Raw genomic sequence first — 21,376 nt, 5'->3', positions numbered from 1 at the left:
CAAGAAAAATGAGGGCAGATGTCCACAAAAAGGACTTGTTCCAGAATAAAACACCTTCTTCATTACACCAAAAAGTGGAAATAATCCAAATATTCATCAATGGGAGAATGGATAAACAAATTATAGATTCATACAAATAAAAAGAGCAACCTACTGATACATGCAACTACCTGGATAAATCTTAAAAACACTACATTGTGTAACGATTCTAAGCACAGAGAGTGAGTACATACTATATAATTCTATTTATATGAAGTTTGAGAACAAATAAAAGCATCAGATGTTAACTAGACTTATTTTGGTTATCATTTCACAATATACAAATATCATTCAGATGCACAAGTGTTGTACACCTGAAACTCATATGTTACATGTCAATAAATAAAAAACAAACAGTAATAAAAAAACAAACAAAAACAAAAGGAAACAATGCTTACCTCTGGAGGTGGATAGTGGCTGGGAAAGTGCACAAGAAAACTCTCTGTATGACACCTCTGCTCCACATCCATCATTACAGTCATTCTACCTCTGAACCATACCAGAATCATCTCCTTCTCGTGATCTCCACTGTCCCCACCCTAGGACAAGTCTCAACTGTCTCTGATGTGCAGGCCACAAGAAGGACCCTGTGCTTGAGGAGTGAATGGGAGGACAAGAGTCCCCAAAGACTCATCAGATATGAGTGCTGTTCTGCCCAATGTGAATGAGTCATTACCACAAAACTTCCATTCCTACTGATCCAGAATTTTAACTGATTTTCTTTTTTTTTTTTTTTTTTTTTTTTTGCGGTACGCAGGCCCCTCCCTGTTGTGGCCTCTCCCGTTGCGGAGCACAGGCTCCGGACGCGCAGGCTCAGCGACCATGGCTCATGGGCCCAGCCGCTCCGCGGCATGTGGGATCCTCCCGGACCGGGGCACGAACCCGTGTCCCCTGCATCGGCAGGCGGACTCTCAACCACTGTGCCACCAGGGAAGCCCTAACTGATTTTCTTTTGAGCTTCAGTTGATTTTTACAATATTTCCAGTGCCTTAACCATGAAAAATGACATTGTTTCTATGGGAAAATGTATTCTGATTTTCAACAATTGATTAAAATTGTTAAAATTGATTAACTTTTTAGAACCCAGTCATTTCTTCATTGGAGATTTTCCTCTTGTTTTTTATGGTATTTTTAAGTATCTCTAAATCTTTTTAATGGGTTTATATTCTGTATTTCCAATCATCTTTGAAAATCATGAAGGGCAGGCTCTTCCATTACTTGTGTTTGTATGTTAGAGAATGGCATGCAGCACTGGATGCATAGGAAGCACAGCTGAAATGGAGCAGAACCCTATGGTCCTCCCCCCACCCCCCATGTCCTCTGCCTGCCTTTTGTCTGTAGAAAAACTTTAGTCAAAGTTGAGCCTGTATATACTCACTTGCAAATTTGCAGTTAGCCTAAACAGAGAAAATTTGAGTCAAGGTTTAAAACATTTTACAAGTAATTTAAAAACAACATAAAACATATTTGCCAAGTTTAAAAGTAATTAATTACAAAACACAATTAAAGTAGTAGAGCATTAAAATTACATTTTACAATATTAAGTTTTAAAAGTAATTCTTGTATTGTTCTGAAACTGATTCAGTAGGGAGAGATGAATATTCAGTTCATAAAAGAATTCATCAGTTTTCCTATAACTAGGCATCTCTAATACATTCAAAATTATCCAAGTAATTCATTTATAAGTTAAAATTCCAATATGTAAAATGGTTGCATTAAAACACTTTTCAGAATTTTATTTTTAAAGGTATTATTATTGTATAAGTTCACGTTTATAACTGAAAATCTTTCTTATTAATTTATTTATTTTGGGCTGCATTGGGTCTTTGTTGCTGCACGTGGGCTTTCACTAGGTGCAGCAAGTGGGGGCTACTCTTCGTTGCGGTGCACGGGCTTCTTATTGCGGTGGCTTCTCTTGTTGTGCAGCACGGGCTCTAGGTGCGTGGGCTTCAGTAGTTGTGGCACGTGGTCTCAGTAGTTGTGGATTGCGGGCTCTAGAGTGCAGGCTTGGTGCTTGCGGCATATGGGCTTAGTTGCTCCGCAGCATGTGGGATCTTCCTGGACCAGGGCTCGAACCTGTGTCCCCTGCACTGGCAGGTGGATTCTTAACCACTGTACCACCAGGGAAGCCCTATAACTGAAAACTTTTATGAAAGATATCAGTCTTTAAAAAGTTACAGGTCCAGGACTTCCCTGGTGGCGCAGTGGTTGAGAGTCCGCCTGCCGATGCAGGAGTCACGGGTTCGTGCCCCGGTCTGGGAAGATCCCACATGCCGCGGAGCGGCTGGGCCCGTGAGCCATGGCCGCTGAGCTTGTGCGTCCGGAGTCTCTGCTCCGCAACGGGAGAAGCCACAACAGTGAGAGGCCCGCGTACCACAAAAAAAAAAAAAAAAAAAAAAAGTTACAGATCCAAAGAATATTGATACTAATATTAATTAGGGTTGTCTAAACAGCTGTAAAAAGCAAAATTTAAAACTCGATAGCAGACCCCATATGCCGCTGAGGGGCTGGGCCCTTGAGCCTGCACGTCCGCAGCCTGTGCTCCGCAACGGGAGAGGCCACAGCAGTCAGAGGCCCGCATACAGCAAAAAAAAAAACAACTCAATAGCACAAATAAAACAGCAATTTACTTATCTTTCATGTAACACTCCAAGATTAATAAAACCAGATTAGAATATCCAGTCATTTAGGGCTCCAATCTGATGGTGGACCTACTTCAATACATAGTTCCCAAAGGTCTCTCTGGTTACCATTATTCTAGGCTACAGGAAAGAAGAGTGGGCAGAAGTCCAGGGCAAACCATTGACTTTTAAATGGATTAGACAGAGCTCAGTGAGAACTTAGTCATATGTCCACGTGCAGCTGCAAGGGAAACTGGGAAATACTGTTGCTATTTGGGCAGCCCCATCCCAGCTACAGTCCTATAATGCTGTAATAGGAGGAAAACAGATTTTAATGAAGAGTTAGCAGTGTCTGACACCCCTCTAGCCACAAGAATTCTGTGTTCATCCTTCTCTTGATATGCTCATCCCCTCCCCAAGGGAGACAACTCCAAATTCCATCCAGGTGCTGCATCCAGCTCAAATTCTGGGATCTCTGGGTGACTTGCAATCATCTCCCTCAGACTCAGATTGGCTTTTTGCGGTCCAGCAACTCATTAACTCAAAGGAAGTCACTTACTTCTCCAACACCCAATAAACCATGGTGTAATAGAAACAGGATGATTATATGACAACTTCTTGTTCTTTAGTATTCAGTGGCCCTTCCGCTGCTGTAAATCTTGGGGAGGGATAAGACGAGAGGTTAATATTTTTGAAATCTCAAGAGAGATGCATTTAGGTAACTGGAAAAAACAAAACAAAACAAAACAAACCCCTGCTTTTTCTTTCTAGGAGAAAGTAGCCTTAGACAGCAGAAAACATATTTGGTGACAAAAGACATTCTATTTCATGGTATTTGATGGTGAGGACACTAGTTAAATAAGGGATTTCTGGAGCAAAGTGAGAAGAGAATCCAGAACAAAACTAAATAGTAGATTTTTTTTTTAAAGACAAATACAACTATTGAGAGATTAATGACACTTTGATAAATAAGAACCATAACAAAAAGACAGCACTGCATCAAAAAACAAAAACACTTTTTTTAATTACTGAGAAATATATATAACTCCATCCTTAAGCTTCTTTCCCTTTACTCTCCCATTAGGCTATGTTGATGTCCTGTGTTCCCTACTGTGTGCCTGTGTTTATGTGTGTGTGTGTTCATATAACTCAGACCATATTTTGAGCAGGAGTCTTCCTGATGGAGCCAAATGATTTCCAAAACCAAAGATCTATTTTTAAACATATTTTAAAGTAGTTGAAATAATGCAACAGCTAAAAGCAGTTCAACTAAAGTGTACACTGTAAAGGCAGGAGTTAGGCAAAGAAAAGGGATGCAACAGAGAGACGAGAAATGGACAAAGACTTGTGGCTAAATAAGATGTAAGAAAATTCTCATAAAGGAGAGTATATATAGTGATTGAAGCCAGACTGCCAGGTGTACCTACCTGCCTTTTCACTTACTTGCAAGTAAGTAAGAACTTGATAGTACTTACTTGAAACTACAAGTACTTTTTCTTACTTGATAGTACTTGAAAGTACTTGATAGTATTTTCTTCATGGGGTTGCCGAGAGGATTACATGTGTGCATTCCCAAAAGATACTATCCATTCCCATTGTATCTTTTGCACCATATAAGGTAAACCCTTGAGAAATAACCCACTGGTCTGGGAGGGATACATTCGGGGTGAGGTCACTAAGTCAAAGCCAGGTCAGTAAGTCAAAACCCAGTGCTGGAATTATTGGCATCAAATTATCTTCAGCAAGGTTGACTCAGGGAGTAGTATAAGGTGCACAAAGATGCATGGCATCTCTCACAACCCAGCTCTCCCAGAACCCCTTACACCTGTCAAAATAGACTCCTGGGTTGAATGAGCCCTGATTCTGACCCAGTGTATGAAATCCTATATCCATTACATTGGTCTTTTCTGAATAATTTGAAAAATTTGTTACATTTTAAAAGTGGATATTTTGTGTTTGTAATCACACAGGTAGCTGTGTGAGGAAAGCGCTTTTTTTACAGTATTTTTATTTTTTTGAAATTATCTGTTTGTGTATCAGTCTTCTCTACTAAACTATAAGCTCCTCTAAGTAGGAAACTTAATCCCCTCACTCCCCACTGTACCCCAGCACCCAGCTCAGTGCATGGGTATTTTAAAGTAAATTTCTTCCCTTAGCACAGAACCAAAGATCCGATTTGTGGGGTTGGGGGTTGGCTTGGAGAGGTGGATGAGGGGCTGGGATGTGTTCTGACAGTTCTCCTGAAAGATAGATGTTCTCCGCGTAAGCTTCTGGAGCAAGACTTGTTTCGGGGTTGTTGGTGACAGTTTCCCTTCACCAGTAGGAGTTTGTCACTATAAGACAACACCAGAAAGTTAAAAGTGAATGGGAAGGGTGGGTGATGGAGATTCCGACCCCTAGGGTCTCCCCTGAGAGTAGCTGAGAGTGTGGGCAACTGCAGGTGAAAAACAGAGAGGTCATAGGGTTAATCTTTTCTGCCCAGAGCAGGTTTGGCCCACATTTTATCCCCTCTGTGGGGGTAATGGGTGCTGCTGAGTGGGCGGTGTGTTGCCTGAAAGGAGGTGGAGCTGAACAGCCCCTCCACATTGGCTATTGCTGCTGTTTGTACTTTGTTGCTTTACATTTCTTTGCAAAGAGCTGAAAGTGCAGTGCCCTCCAGATCGCAGCTGAAGGATCTGCCAGTATTGGGGCAAAGGCAGCGAGGTCGGGTACCGCAGCAGAGCTCTCAGCTCTGGGTCTCAGCTCTGGGTCTTCCAGGCACAGGGCTCACCCATCCAAGGTGTAGTAGTTCCCGGTGGTCCACGAGGACAATGGAATCTGGGTTCCCCAAAGGCACCTGCTGCTGCAGAATTTATCTAAATGCCACGTTCAAGCTCTTCTTTGAAAGGTGATAACTGGTGTGTGCTTTCTGTCTTTTGTCATCCTTTCTTTAGGACAGGTTACACTGACCCAGCCCGGTGAAGATCTCTGGAGACCATGACCAAGAAAAGAATTGCTGTGATTGGGGGAGGAGCGAGTGGGCTCACGTCTATCAAGTGCTGCCTGGAAGAAGGTTTGGAGCCTGTCTGCTTTGAAGGGACTGATGACATCGGAGGGCTGTGGAGGTTTCAGGTAAATCTCCTGGTTCCTTAATACTTGGAATTCTCGCTGTAACTAGGTGCATAAGATATTTTACCTCGTGTCAGGAAGTATGACGGGCTTCACAGTGATTAAACCTGCCAGACTTCAACCTGCTGACCTCCTCTCAGCAGCCATCACCTCAGGTTCTATGCAGGTTCCTCTTTCCCTACGCTGGCAGCAAAATGGGACGCAGGTATCACTCGTTTTTTCCTTTACTGATGTCTGTGAAAATGGCACAGAGATCATTTTCATGTTCAGATCTTCCTTGATTTACAATGAGGTTACATCTTGATAAGCCCATAGTAAATTGAAAATATCCTGTTACAAATGTATTTAATACACCTAACCTACCGAACACCATAGCTGAGCCTAGCCTACCTTAAACGTGCTCAAAACACTTACATTAGCCTACAGTCAGGCAAAATCATCTCACACAAAGCCTATTTTATAATAAAGTGTCGAATAGCTCATGTAATTTATTGAATGCTGTATTGAACATGAAAAACAGAATGGTTGTTTGGGTGCAGAATGGTTGTAAGTCTATCAGTTGTTTACCCTCCTGATCCTTCCAGCTGACTGGAAGCTGCCACGGCCCAGCATCATCAGAGTATGTTACAAAATATCGCTAACCCGGGAAAAGATCAAAATTCAAAATTCAAAGTGTGGTTTCTATTGAATGTGTATTGCTTTTGAACCATTGTAAAGTCAAAAAAATCACAAGTTGGGCACTGTCTGTAATGAGTTTTGCTGCTATCCAGAAAAGGGTAACAATCTTGGTGGGGGGTGTAGCAGAATGGCAGACATGTAAAGTGGTTGCTCTTGGCCTGCGTTCATCGGTAAGTGATCTAGAATACTGCTTACAACTCCTTCCAGGAATCCCCCTTTTCAGTCTCTTCTAACCTTACTGTTTTTTTTTTCTTTTCTTTCTTACCTTCCTTCCATCGTTGCTTCCTTCCTTCTTTACTTTAAACAATTCTCTAATGATTCTAGTGCTTGAATAGGATATAAAATCTGGCTGCCTTCTTTACTTTGCACTTTTCCTTCACTTGAGAAATCAAAGCAGTAGTCCTATCTTCAGGGAAGGGCAGAGGGCACCTGCAACTGGCTTTTCTTGTCCTTGCAGAGACTCAGTTTTAAAGTTGAGTTGTTTTAATATGCACACCCAGCCCTGCAACTTGTTACCAACAGTTAAGATATCTTCTTACTTAAATGATAGTTAAGCTTATTATATGTCAAAGAATATCACCCTCCTTAACTGATCTCCAAAGCAACATCCATTGGGTTTGCTTTTCAACTCACTTTTTAAGCCAGTGTTTTAAGTGTATTAAGGTGTCCAGATTAGTTTCATATTTCACAAAATGGAGACGGTGTTGGCCAGCTACTTAAAAGTGGTTTCATTCATTCATAGCATTCCTTAGTAGAACAGCAGTACAGTTGTTTTGCATTTGGGCTCTGTCTTGGGGACTAATTCTATTTGACAATCATCCTTATTCAGAGCTAGAGTGGATACTCCTTAGCACACCACCCATGGCTCGGTCATAATCATTCTTCGGCATGGCTGAAAAAACTGTTAATTAATATTTTGAAATCAATAGAAAATTTTACTTTTGAAATCCAGCCACAACATGGTGTAGAGGTTAAGAGCACGTCTGGGTTCAAATCCTACTCTGACCTTGGGGAAAACCATGCCCTCTGTACTTCTGTGTTGTCATCTTTAAGAAGGAGATAATACTGGCACCCACTTCATAGAGTTATTGTGGGGATTAAGTGAATGAATAATTATGTCATCACTAATAACAGTGGCACAATAATTGCTAAACATCAATTATTATTCAGTAGGCCTAGAGTGTGGCCAACATGTTTGGTGTCTGGTAAGCATCCTAGCCAGGTCTGGCAACTACTGACCAGGCATGAAATTAGTGAAGGGTCCACCATCCTACCTGATTATCGGGTTTTATTTCCAAAGTGGTTTAAACTTCTTCTCTCTTAAATACCCAATTTGGAGTTTTTTCTGATTATAATCTTGGCAAAATTTCAACACCTTATAAACTGCTTCCTTGAAAATAAATAAGCTATATTTCATTATAATAGTCTGACTTCTGTTAAGACAGACCACATCTGTGTCTATTATATTATATATAACATACATATATTTTACATATATTATACACACACACACACAAACACCACTATATCTCTAGAGCCACAGGTGATGCCTGGCATATATTAGGAACCAGATATATTTACATTTTATAAATGAATCCTAGAGAAGCAAAATATCTTGGGTGGCTGCTTAGAATGCTTGTGGAAATAGAGACCTTCATTCTCACATATTCCACAGTTACACAGTTGTGGAGCCTGAGGTATTATAAACATCCATTAATTGCAGATTAAACATGTTTTACATGCTGATGCTGGTTTCCTCAAGAATTGCCTCTGAGATCTGCTTTTCTGTGACCCCCTTGCTTGTTATTTGGAGTCTTCCTCTCCCCCATCCTACTCCCACTAAATTTTCTGTAATTCATTGGGGGTTTCATATATAGGATCATCTCAAGCAATTTGGAATTCCACCATTGCTACCGGGTGTCCAGTAAGCCACTGGCAACTCAGGGCTTCCATTTTCTCTTTCTTGTAACAGTTCTCAGGGACGCAGTATAAATTTCTTTCTTCTTGGTCTCCTCATTAATATTAGACCAGACTGATGGTGAAAAGTCAGTAGTAATGTGAGACGTATCACTTTAATTTTCATACTGCAATATTACTTTATGAACAAAATAGCTTAAAATTATAAATCCCTTATGAAATGCTGAGGTTTTAAGAAGTATGTAATGCTGGAAAATAATTTTTAATATTCTTTAGTCAATCTGAATTTTAAAAATCCTTAAAGTATACCAAAGCAGTGCTTCTCCAACTGTAATGTGCACATGAATCACAGGAGCTTTTCCTGAAGTGTACATTCCGATACATTAATCTGGGGTGGTGCCAAGATTCTGTATTTCACTTGAAGCCCCAGGTGATGCTGCTGCTGCTGATCTGATAACTACAGTTCACATAGAGAGGTTTTAAAGTGTATATGTGATACAAAGGTACCATATGGATACAATATAATGTCAAATGAGGCATATTTAATACATTTTAATTTAAAATATAAAATTAAGTAATAAACACCCTTAGATGAACAGGTGTTTTTAATTCTTAAATATATCAACTCCACCCCCTGAAAAAAAAAGACAACTGAATGGATACAAAAATACTTAAAAGAGGGTAACCGTAGAGCAGTGGCTGTCAGATCTGGCTGCAACACTGAGCAATCACTTGGGGAACTTTAACGAACTTTAACAAATAATGATATCAGTCCATCCAGATTCTGGTTTTATTGGCCTGGGTGCCAGTAAAGCTCTCCACTAGTTATTTCTAATGTGCAGCCAACATGGAAACCTTTGCCCTTCGGCTTTTACCCCAGCTTTCCCAGGTGATTAATGAGGATGACATTGCATTTTTAAAACAAAATCGATAACAGTTCATTGAACAAACATTTCTGAAGCTCAGATTATATTAGAGTGTGTGGAGATACAGAGTTATATAACCTCCTGCCACTGCCCTCAGGCATTCTGCAGTTTAGCTAAGGATGTATGGAGAAAGGACTTCTGAGGTGGATGGGATAAACCCTGGTGCCCTGAGCTTTCCGGGGCCACCACACGACCTCTTACCAGCAGATCTCAACCTTGTCTACACATTAGAGAAGGAGCAATTAAAACAGGGTCTCTGGGAGTAAGGGCCAGGCATTAGTATTTTAGAGTTCCCCAGATGAGTCCAGTGTGAAGACAACTCTGAGAACAGTCCTAAGACAGCTTCTGTCCCATGGGATTCTGAGGGTCTGTCAAAGGAACAGAAGATCCACACTGTTCTCACTCCTCCCACTGAAGGGGAGTCATTTTTCTCCTTTCTTCTGCCCTTACTATTGCCTCAATCCATTCAGTTCCAATTACACTACGCTACGTCCCTGGTTCTCTCTTTTCTCATATGGACTTCCTACTCAATGCGAGTCATGTGCTTAGGCAGGAAATAGAATCAAGATACATCTCTAGAGGGCAGATTATTCGCCGATGGTAGGAAATACTAAAATGCAGGAGCAGAAGCTTCTTTTAATACTCACTGACCCAGTACTGCTCTGCCCTCACTCTCTTTTGTAAAGCAGTGAGTTGACAGTGATGAACCCCACCTAGGATCCAATCAGGTGTTTAGAAGGGCTTGAAGGTTTTTGTTGACACACAATAACACTTTGTTGTCTTAATTACTTGAAAAAGAATACAAATATATGATTATTGTCACGGGGTAAGATCTGTGATTCATTTAGCTCAGTGACCCCAACACAGCTGCTGTGGAAAGCATGGCTCTACTCCTTGTACTAAACTTTCAACCCTTGGGAAACAGGGACAGACTTGGATTTTGTAGCATTAATATAGTGTTTTTATTACAGAAGGACTTTAGAAATATCTACTGAATGAATGAATGAAGTCAAATTTGATAGTTAGGAATGTGTCTACCCCTGCCCCCTCAAACATCTTCATTCCAAAAGGACCCTACCACTCATTAATTTAATTTTTTTTGAAAAAACGTGCTATGTACAAACAACATGTTTAAATAAACTTTGAATTTTAGAACTGTGTTAGATTTACAGAATAGGAAGATAGTGCAGAGTTCCCATATACCCCATGCCAGATATTATTAACATCTTACATTAGTATGATACATTTGTCCTAATTAATGAACCAGTATTGATACATTATTATTAATTGAGGTCCATGTTTTATTCAGATTTACTTAGGTTTTTTTCCTAGTGGCTTTTTCCTGTTCCAGGTGTTCCCATCCAGAACACCACATTACATGTAGTTGTCATGTCTCCTTAGGCCCCTCTTGGCTGTGACAATTTCTCAGACTTTCCTTGTTTTTGATGACCCTGACAGTTTTGAGGATTACTGGTTAGGTATTTTATAGAATGTCCCTCAACCAGGATTTGCCTGATGTTTTCATCATGGTTAGACCGGAGTTAAGAATTTTGGGGAGGAAGACCTTAGAGGTAAAGTGCTATTCTTATCACATCATATCAATGGTACATACTATCAAACTTATCACAAATGATTGATGTTAACCTTGCCAACCTTGCTTGTGATGGTGTTTATCAGGGTTTGCCACTGTAAAGTTGCTCTTTTTTTTTCTTCCTTGTCATACTATACTCTTTGCAAGAAAGTCACTATGCACAGTCTACACTTAAGGTCAAAGTTGGCTATTCTAAGCCTCTTTTCTTTCCACATAAATTTTAGAATCAGTTTGTCAATATCTACAAAATAGCTAGCTGGGATGTTGACTGGGATTGTGTTGAATCTACAAATCAAGTTGGGAAAACTGACATCTTAATGATACTGAATCTTCCAATCTATGAGCACAGCATATCTTTCCATTTATTTATACCTTTGATTTTCTTCTTCTCTGTTTTATGGTATCTGCATATAAGTCTCATACATATTTTGTTAGATTTTTCCTAAGCACTTAATTTGGGTGGTGTTATTATAAATGGTACTGTATTTCAAAGTCCAATTTTTCATTTCTGGTATATAGGAAAGTAAGTGACTTTTGTATATTAACCTTGTATCCTACAACACTGCTATAATTGCTTATTAGTTTCAGGATTTTTTTTTTAATTATTTGGGATTTTCTACCTAGACAGTCATATCATCTGTGAATAAAAATCATTTTATTTATTCCTTCTCAGGCTGTATACTTTTATTTCCATTTCTTATCTTATTACATTAGTTAGGATTTCTAGTACAGTGTTGAATAGAAGTGGTAAGAGAGGCTGTCCTTAACTTGTTCTCAATATTATGGGGAAATTGTCCATTTTCTCTCTATTAAGTACACTGTTAGTTGCAGGTATTTTGTAGATGTTCTTTATCAAATTGAAGATATTTCCCTCTATTCCTAGCTTGCTGAAGGTTTTTAACATGAAGGTGTAGTATAAACAAAATTTCTTCAAAAATAAAAGAAAAAATCATACCTCCTTAATAAATCAATTTGTTTTTCCTACTTTCGAGTTTTATTGATTTAAAATAAATAAAATATACTCGTATAACAGGGGAGAGATTATACAATGTGTAATTATATAAATATGGGTAGACATAGGTATATAGTTGCCCTAGGCATACATAATATTATATACTTGGTGATTAGAATGTGACCTGAATTTTTTCATATTACTTTTTCCACTTAAAGTTATATCATAGTCCATTTTCAATGTTTCTACACAGATTTCAAAATCATAGTTTTAAGTATCTCCAAATTCAATCTCTATAATTCACTTATTAATTCATTTCAAAGCTTTTATTAAGCATCCATTATATATGAGGTACTGTTTTGATGATAGAGCTATGAAAAATAAGACACAAATCCTACTTTTGGGTACCTCACAGTCATAGAAACAAATGCAGAATATCGTGTGTTCTAAGTTGCCTTGATGGCAATATGAGCAGAGAGTTTTGGCAGCTTGGAGGTTGAATGGGGCATTTAACTCAGTGGAGAGGACAAGAAATACTTCTTCAAAGAAGTGACATTTGATGTAACTCTTGAATGATAGATAGGAATTTTCCAAATGAAGAAGTTGTACTGTAGTGTTACAAAAGTTTAAAGTTATGAAAGAGTCTGGAATGTTTCAACAACAATTTAATGACTCAGAAGCTTGAAGTTAACTGAGGAGAGCACTAAATGAAGATAAAAAGGTAGATTGGGATAGATTGTGAAATATGCTGAGTTTCAAAATAAGAAATTTGCTTTTCCAAATGGAATCAGTAGAGCCCATTAAGCAGTGGGGTGACAGGATCTGCTTTGAATTTAGCAGGATACCTAAGGAGTGGTGTGGAAGGTAAATTCTGAATCATATTGAGATACCATAATTTACTAAAACATTTTCCTATTGGGGGAGGGGGGCATTTTAAGTGGTTTCTAATTAATAGTTATTTTAAATACTATAAAATGAATATCTCTATGCATTTGATTTTATATTATTTTGCAATTTTCCTTGCAACAAATTTTTGTGAATAAGATTAAAATATCTTATTCAACTGTTTTTAAATGAACTTTTATGTATTTCATTAGTTTTTTATGCATTATGTAAATTTACTTCCTTTTTCTCTATGTACCTTTCTCAATATAATTCAACATACATCTATTAAATATCTACTAAGTGCTATTTATAATTTTATATGCTGTAGGAAAGATCATGAATACAAGTAAAGGGGCTTACAATCTAGTTGGGGAGATAAGGAATAGACTATAAGACATTACGGAGGTCTTTGAATCCTAAGCTGAAAAATATACACTAGAGAAAATGGGGCAGTATCCAAAATTTTAATTATGACAGAGATACAACCGTACCCTAGAAGGAACACTTTGGCTGAAATAAGGAGGACAGATTGGAAGAGACTTGTAAAAACACCCTTAGCAGCCAAAGGGAATGCGATCTTGAAGGATGGGGCAGAGAAATGGGAATGATCAATTCAGGATTCTGAAATTGAAAAATTCTTCTCTAAAAATGGGAGGAAAATCATCTCTAATGTGGGCAAAGCCAGTGAACACTCTCCTTTGTGGCCATTTAATGTTCAATAATAGCCAGCATCCAAATATCTATTTCTGGAATAAAAAGAGAAGAGGGGGTCCAAATTGGTAAGGTAATTTTCCATAATCAAAACAATTTTTTAAAAATATAATAGAGTTGAAAATTCATGGTTTGTGATACCTCAGTGACAGGCTAATATAACAATCTGGGTAGATACTGCTTTATTTTATGTGATCACTACAACACCCCCATGAGGTAGTTATTAGAAGTTTTTGAGAAAGCAAAGAAGTTAACCTTGATGGGGGAAGAACATTGAACCGGGGTTTGATATCAGCTAGAGCAATGCTTCTCAGCTTTCAGATGCATCTGAAACACTTAAGGATTTTGTTAAAAGGCAGATTCCGATTCAGTAGATCTGGGATGGGGCCTAAGATTCTGCATTTCTAACAATCTTCCAAGTGATGCCCCTGCTGCTAGTCCACAGATCCTACTTTAGGTAGCAAGGATCTGGAGCAGTTGTTCTCAAAATTACAGTGAATTTTGTTGGGCATTAAATGGTTCTGAGACCAATTCCAATGTGTGTGTGTGTGTGTGTGTGTGTGTGTGTGTGTGTGGCAGGTGGTCCCCAGACACCAGCAAACAATTCTCAAACACTAGCAGGATGTCCAAGAATTCAACTAAATTCTGATGCCTATCTAACCAGAGACAGCGTCAGATTCCACAGATTGAGGGCTCAGTCCCTCAACCCCACTTCAGACACCAGTCATAAGCCCTGGTTATTACCTGGGTTTCTGACCAACCAGCTACAGATTGGAGGTTCCAACGACCCCCTCCTTGGATTTGGACTTCAGATGCCAGTCTCAAGTCCTGGTTGTTTGTTACCTATACTTCTGACCAACTGACTATAAATCAGAAATTCCCACGACCACCCCCACACCCACCCCTTGGGTTTGATTAATTTGCTCACTGAACACAGGAAACCCATTTACTCACTAGGTTACCGGTTTGTTATAAAAGAATATAATTTAGGAACAGGCAAATGAAAGAGATACATAGGGAAAAAGACACTGAGCTTCCATACCCTCTCCAGGCACACCGCTCTCCCCTAATCTCTTTGGTTCACCAACCTGAAAGCTCCCTGAACCCCATGCTTTTAGGTTATTATAGAGGCTTCATGACATAAGCATGATTGATTAAATCATTGGGCATTGGCTATTGCTTCAACTTCCAGCCCCTGTCCCCTCCCAGAGATCAGGGAATAGGCAACTGAAAGTTACAACTCTCTAATCACAGGTTTGCTCCATTGGTAACTAGCCCCCATCCTTAGTTGCTTTCTAAAAGTCAGCGTATTAACATAACAAAGGGCACTTTGTATCACTCTCAACACTTAGGAAATTAGAGTTTTAGGAGCTCTGAGCTAGGAACTGTGGAGAAAGACCAAATATATATGAGAAATATATTTTGACCATCTGGATGACCAAATATATATTTCCTATAAATCACAATATTGCAGGCATATAGCTTATTTCATTTTTATGTTATAAATAATGCTATCATTAACATCCTTTAACATAAATCTTTGTCTACAATGCTGAATCTTTCTTTAAAAGGCTAGGTTGCAAGGGTTTCATATTCTTGTCACATTGCTGTCCAGAAAACATTGTACTAAGATCTCATTTCACCTCATTTTTGCTAACACTGAGTAATTGTCTTTTAATTTAGTAAAAACGAGGTAAAATGGGAACACATAGTGGACAGAATGTAAGTTAGTACAATGTTTCCTGGAGAACAAGGTGGCAAGTGTATGAAACTCTTGAAACTTCCCTAGACTTTGAAATATATATACTATTTAAAAGACTATTACTCAAATGGGCAGTTCTCATTTGGAGTCTTATGTCATGGCAATCAGGTGACAGCTGGGACTGGATGTGTGCTATGACCTCTCTGCTCACATATTTAGAATGTCAGCTGGGATAACTAGAACTTCTGGGGGCTGGCTGCACACCTCTCTATCCCAAACATGCTCTTCATGTGGATAGCTTGGGCTTCCTCACAGGATGGTAGTCTCAGGGTAGCTGGACTTATTACATGGCTGCTGACTTCCACCAGAGCAAGCTTTCTAAGAGACCCAGACAGAAACTGCAAGACTACCTATCACTTAGTCTTGGAAGCCATTCAGTATCATCCCAACTGCATGCTGTTGGTCAAAAGCAAGTCATAAAGACAACTTAGATTTAAGGGGAAGAGACTGCACGAGGGCACAAATACTGGGAGATGTAAAGGGTTGTGGGGAGGGGACTTTTTTAAATGGTCATTTCTTTCAGAAAACTTTTTCAAATGTTTGTTGGCTGTTTACAAACCATGACCTTAATTCTCAAGTTGCTATGAATGCTTTTTATTTACTGCAGGAAGAACCTGAAGAAGGAAGGGCCAGTATTTACAAGTCAGTGATCATCAACACTTCTAAGGAGATGATGTGCTTCAGTGACTATCCCATCCCAGATCACTATCCTAACTTCATGCACAACTCCCAGGTCCTGGAGTATTTCAGGATGTATGCCAATGAATTTGACCTTCTAAAGTACATTCGATTTAAGGTAGGGAATTTCGTGGGTATCTCTGTGTTCAGCGTTTCAAGTAAACGAATAACTGTTCTCATATACCAGTGCTTATGTATAGATTGGTTTGATATGGTCATGTATCTATCCTATCCAGACAGATTCTACTCTATGTCTTCTCTGTGTCTGAAAATATTCATGGAAAGGTCCCTCTTCTATATATTTTGACTGCAGATCCAAGAAGCCATATTCATTTCATTGCCTTCATTCTATATCATTTGATTACAATAAAACAATGAGGGGGAACTGACAGGTATGGGAACTTTAAAACCTTCTGGTTCCACACTTAGCCCTTTTGTACTTTCTGAAGTATTTTCCAGTGCAATATTTATGTGATCACAACAACCCAGTGACGTAGATATTGAAACGTTATGAGGAAGCAAATAAGTTAACTCTGGTGTAGAGGGAGGAACATTGAATTGGGAAACAAAAACTTGAATTCTAGTCTTTGCTCTACCACTAATCAACTTGTGACTTCAGACAAGTAGGTTCCCCAACGTTGATGTGTCTTAAGTTTATTTGTAAAACAAGATGATTGTACTAGATCACGTCAGTAATTCCTTCCTGCTATAAATTCTTCCATGTTATTTCTATCATTCCAAACCACGACCATATAATAATTGATATTTCTAACAGCTGGCAAAAAGCCGAAATCTTCTACCTTCTGATCATTCTACTAAATCATGACTCTTTCTCTTTAACAACAAAATTAAAATGGCAATATCCAGTGACGACTTCTAAAGTCAGTCATTTACAGCCTAGTGGTGCTTCTCTTCACTTCTTTAAACACTTATTGAACAGGTTTGTTACCATACTAAGCAGTGAAGACACAAAAACAAAAAAACCCAGTGATTTCACAGTCTTGTTAAGGAGATAGAATAATGAAGAGAAATTTCATTGTAAACATAATTATAAAAATAAAGAGTTACAGAGTGATAAATGCCACTGAAATCTATACATTGCAGCTCAGAGGAGGGAAACAGCCCATCAGGGCATGAGGCATCAGGCACCAGGGTAGTTTTCTTAGAGGAGATAATACCAAGCTAAATGTTGAAGGGTGAGTTTCTCCAAATGAAGAAAGAGTAGAAGGATGATCCAGGCAGAAGCACCAGCCTGTGTAAAAGTAAGAACATGATAGAGAGGAACTATAAGTAGTATAGGATGTCTCAGGTATACAAGAGGGGTATCTCTGTTAGTCAACCAAGACATTATGGTCATAAACCCTAGAAGCAGAAGAACACATTTTTAATGTTTCCTTAACCTGGGTAGAGTAACCTATATTTATTATTATTTTTTAAAGCTAAAAATTGTACCACTGACTATCCCATCTCACACCTTTCTTTATAGTTACTTGTAAAATGGGCATTTATGGGAGTCAAAGAGAGGTTCATTTACATAAAATATGAGCCACTGAGATATTTTTCTACTAGGAAAGGGAGCCCTCTAGCTCAGTCACAAGTTTAAGGCCAGTGAGAACAGGACTTGAGGTAAGAAGGCATCAGAGGGTCTCAGGATGTCTGGGGGTATGGGGAGGAATAGGCATTTAGTGCATGGAGTGTCTCAGAAGCACAAGAGAAGCCCAAACTTTATTCAAGTATCACATTGCCTTAGGGTATGGTCCAAGAGAACTAGTAATTTGCACTTTTCTAGAAGCAGAGTAGAGTGCAACATTAGTCTGCCAACTCTGTTTTATTTAGCTTGCCTCATGGAAGTTTTCTCACTCTGACCACAGCCCCAAACAAAAAAGTTCTGATTTGTGGAGTATGAAAATCAAATATCCCTGCATGAGGCCTGTTATGTGGTATCAGCCGTTTGTGTAACCCTCTGCAAGGAGAGTCCTGTCAGGGAAAATGTCCACTATATTGACTGTGGTTATAGTCCCCTGTGGCTATCCCTTTTCTTTTTAGACCACCGTGTGCAGTGTGAAGAAGCAGCCTGATTTCTCCACTTCAGGCCAATGGGAGGTGGTCACGGAATCTGAAGGGGAAAAGGAGGTGAATGTCTTTGATGGAGTTATGGTTTGCACTGGCCATCACACCAATGCTCACTTACCCTTGGAAAGCTTCCCTGGTAAGTAGCCTACAAGGAAGGAAGACACTTGAAGTATGCCTGTGACCTGATCCCTAAAGAATGGGAGGATTGTTGTCTGAATGATTCCTATCTTGGGATGAAATAAGGCTTATCCTAATTCTGCATATTCTCCTCAAAGATGTTTGGGCAACTTGTATTAATGCTATTTAGGACGTAGAGATAACAGTAATTTCAGGGACTAGAGGAAAATTAGAAGGCTCTATATTTAGTTTTACAATAATTTTAGTTTTTTTAAGGATAAAAAGTTGATCCGCATCAGATTGAATGAGGCCTTTTTTCTTATTAAATTTTTATTGGAGAATAGTTGATTTAAAACGTTGTGCTAGTTTCTGCTGTACAACAAAGTGAATTAGTTATACATATACATATATCCACTCTTTTTTAGATTCTTTTCTCATATAGCTCATTACAGAGTACTAAGAAGAGTTCCCTGTGCTATACAGTAGGTACTTATTAGTTATCTATTTTATATATAGTAGTGTGTGTATATGTTAATCCCAGTCTACCAGTTTAGGCGTCCCCCACACCTTTCTCCCCTGGTAACCATAAGTTTGTTTTCTACCTCTGTGAGTCTATTTCTGTTTTGTTCATTTGTACCATTTTTTTTAGATTCCACACATAAGCGATATCATATATTTTTCTTTCTCTGACTTACTTCACTCAGTATGACAATCTCTAGGTACATCCATGTTGCTGCAAATGACGTTATTTTGTTCTTTTTTTTTTTTTTTTTTTGCGGTACGCGGGCCTCTCACTGTTGTGGCCTCTCCCATTGCGGAGAATAGGCTCCAGACGCACAGGCTCAGCGGCCATGGCTCATGGGCCTAGCCTCTCCCCGGCATGTGGAATCTTCCCGGACCGGGGCATGAACCCGGGTCCCCTGCAACGGCAGGTGGACTCTCAACCACTGCGCCACCAGGGAAGCCCTATTTTGTTCTTTTTTTATCACTGAGTAATATTCCATTGTATATATTTACCACATCTTCTTCAACCTGAATGAGGGCTTTTTTAGCAATCAAGGAAACAAACAGAAATATTGAGTTTCTAAGGAAGAAAATAAAGCTTAAAGAAAGAGCTTAATTACGGTCTTTGACCTGGATTTTCATTTTTTGGGGAAAAAAGCACTCTATGTATACTTTAGAGTATATAAGAACATATATACTCCAATTGGAATGGAAGTAGGTATTTACAGATGAGGAAAAGAGGGGGTGGGGGATGGGCAAAATAGGTGAAGAGGATTAAGATATACAAGCTATCAGTTATAAAATAAATCAGTCACAGGGTGGTAATATACAGCACAGGAATATAGTCAAAATACTGTAATAACTTTGTATGTTGCATAATCTATATAAATATCAAGTTACTATGTTGTACATCTGAAACTGATATAATATTATGTCAACTATACTTCAATTAAAAAAATAAACAGGATGAAAAGACAAAAGAGAATGGAGGTTTTCTGAAGCAGTTTGGATTAGTGAGTCCACAGGTCCAAAATATTAACAGATCCTGAGTTAAGCAGACTACTTATAATAAGGAAATCACAAGGTTCCACTCTGAGGCTATGGGAAAAGAAAACAGGCAAAATATTCAGAAAGGCAACAGTGCACCTGAGTAAAAGCAGAACATATGGAGAATATATGCATAAACTCTACACACTGCAAAAAAATGAATGATTTAACAAATGATATCAGATAAACCATCACCCAATAATTATTTTCCCTTCTCTTGTAGGAATTGAGAAGTTCAAAGGACAATACTTCCATAGTCGAGATTATAAGAATTCAGAGAGTTTCACTGGAAAGAGAGTCATTATAATTGGCATTGGGAATTCTGGAGGCGATCTGGCTGTGGAAATTAGCCATACAGCCAAGCAGGTTTGAATTAGTACATTATTTACTTTGTTTCACCAAGGAAGCTGCAGGTGGACCCAGCAGAGTGTATGGATACCTGCACACAGCCCATCAGTGCCAACGGCAAATGCAGGGCTTGGTTTCACTGCCTCAGTTGGCAACATTTTGATTGATGATGTGATGGAGCCAAGGTTACAAGTTAGATTCCCATCATTCATTTGGCCTCACACTAAGGAATTTGGTCATGACCACAAAGTGTGCTCATAATCTCACTCAGCTGTCTCTTCAGATTGTGCTTCTGGCTCTGAAGAAGACCAAGTGATTGCTGGGAGAGCTTGTTAGAATGCAGCATTCAGAGTGTGGATCACCTGTTGGCCAGCAGAAGTGATAATGCTCTTATCTGAAGGAAACTGTACTCAGTCACTGAAAGCTTTTCACTCATAGGATGTTGGAGGAATTTTCCTCTTCACTCTTCATCACTCCCCGAACGGAAAAAAGAAGTCTAATCCTTCTAGAGACAACATGGGTATCAGTATGAAAAGCATCCACATTGTAGCACATGCAAGCAGCTCTCCCCAGCCTTTGCATACCATTAGGTAACACAGAATAACATTCACACTAAAGCAATTTCTATGTCCTTGAGGTTTTTTGGTTTGTTTGTTCTGTTTTTTGTATCATAGCTTTTGAACTGGGAAAAAAGTCTCTTAATTATAAATTCCTAGAAAAAGACATCATTGATATATTTTGTTATTCACATCTTTATTGAATTGTAACTTTGTTGGCAATAAGTACATGCCTGGTTGTTCTTCACTAACTAATTAAGCTGTGCTTCTCCACAAATTGTTTTAAAATTATTATTATTATTTTTTAGGGTTGGCATTTATTTTTTTTTAACATCTTTATTGGAGTATAATTGCTTTACAATGGTGTGTTAGTTTCTGTTGTATAAAAAAGTGAATCAGCTATACATATACATATATCCCCATATCTCCTCCCTCTTGTGTCTCCCTCCCTCCCACCCTCCCTATACCACCCCAAATAGAAGTTTAATGCCACAACTTTGTGAAATGAACTTTACCCACAAACTCCATTCAATAATACTTCTTCTCAGGTCTATCCCCATCTATCACCACAAAACTGATTTTATATATTACTCCATGAATTAATTCAACAAGCATTTATTAGGAAATAGGTATATAAACAATAAAGTGTAAAAATGTGTGTGGGTGCTATGATAAAAGAATGTACAAGGTATGTGGTGGGGACTGAAGGCATGAGCTTTCTTTAATACCATTGGCTTGTTCAATGGTCAGTTGTAGAGGAGCTGAGCCTTTCAAGCACTGAGGAATTGTAAATTGCCAAAGAACAAGGCAGCAAGAGCAGGTGGAGGTAAGGTGGTTGTGTCTGAGAAAGCTTTGTGACCTA

General features: G+C 38.8%; 1 protein-coding gene across 1 annotated transcript in view; it reads left to right on the top strand.

The window, feature by feature from the left end:
• Positions 1-5,636: 5,636 nt before the first annotated feature.
• Positions 5,637-21,376, top strand: part of LOC132481972 (flavin-containing monooxygenase 5) — a 28,801-nt gene continuing 13,061 nt past the window's right edge. The window contains exons 1-4 of the mRNA XM_060086938.1: positions 5,637-5,771; positions 15,798-15,986; positions 17,915-18,077; positions 19,833-19,975. Of these exons, the coding sequence (XP_059942921.1) occupies positions 5,637-5,771; positions 15,798-15,986; positions 17,915-18,077; positions 19,833-19,975 (630 nt within the window). The remainder of the gene's footprint in view (positions 5,772-15,797; positions 15,987-17,914; positions 18,078-19,832; positions 19,976-21,376) is intronic.

Source organism: Mesoplodon densirostris, chromosome 2 (assembly GCF_025265405.1).
Source record: "Mesoplodon densirostris isolate mMesDen1 chromosome 2, mMesDen1 primary haplotype, whole genome shotgun sequence".
In the NCBI taxonomy this organism is placed as follows: Eukaryota; Metazoa; Chordata; class Mammalia; order Artiodactyla; family Ziphiidae; genus Mesoplodon; species Mesoplodon densirostris.
The sequence above is the reverse complement of the archived record's forward strand: the minus strand, read 5'-3'. Positions and strand labels throughout refer to the sequence as shown.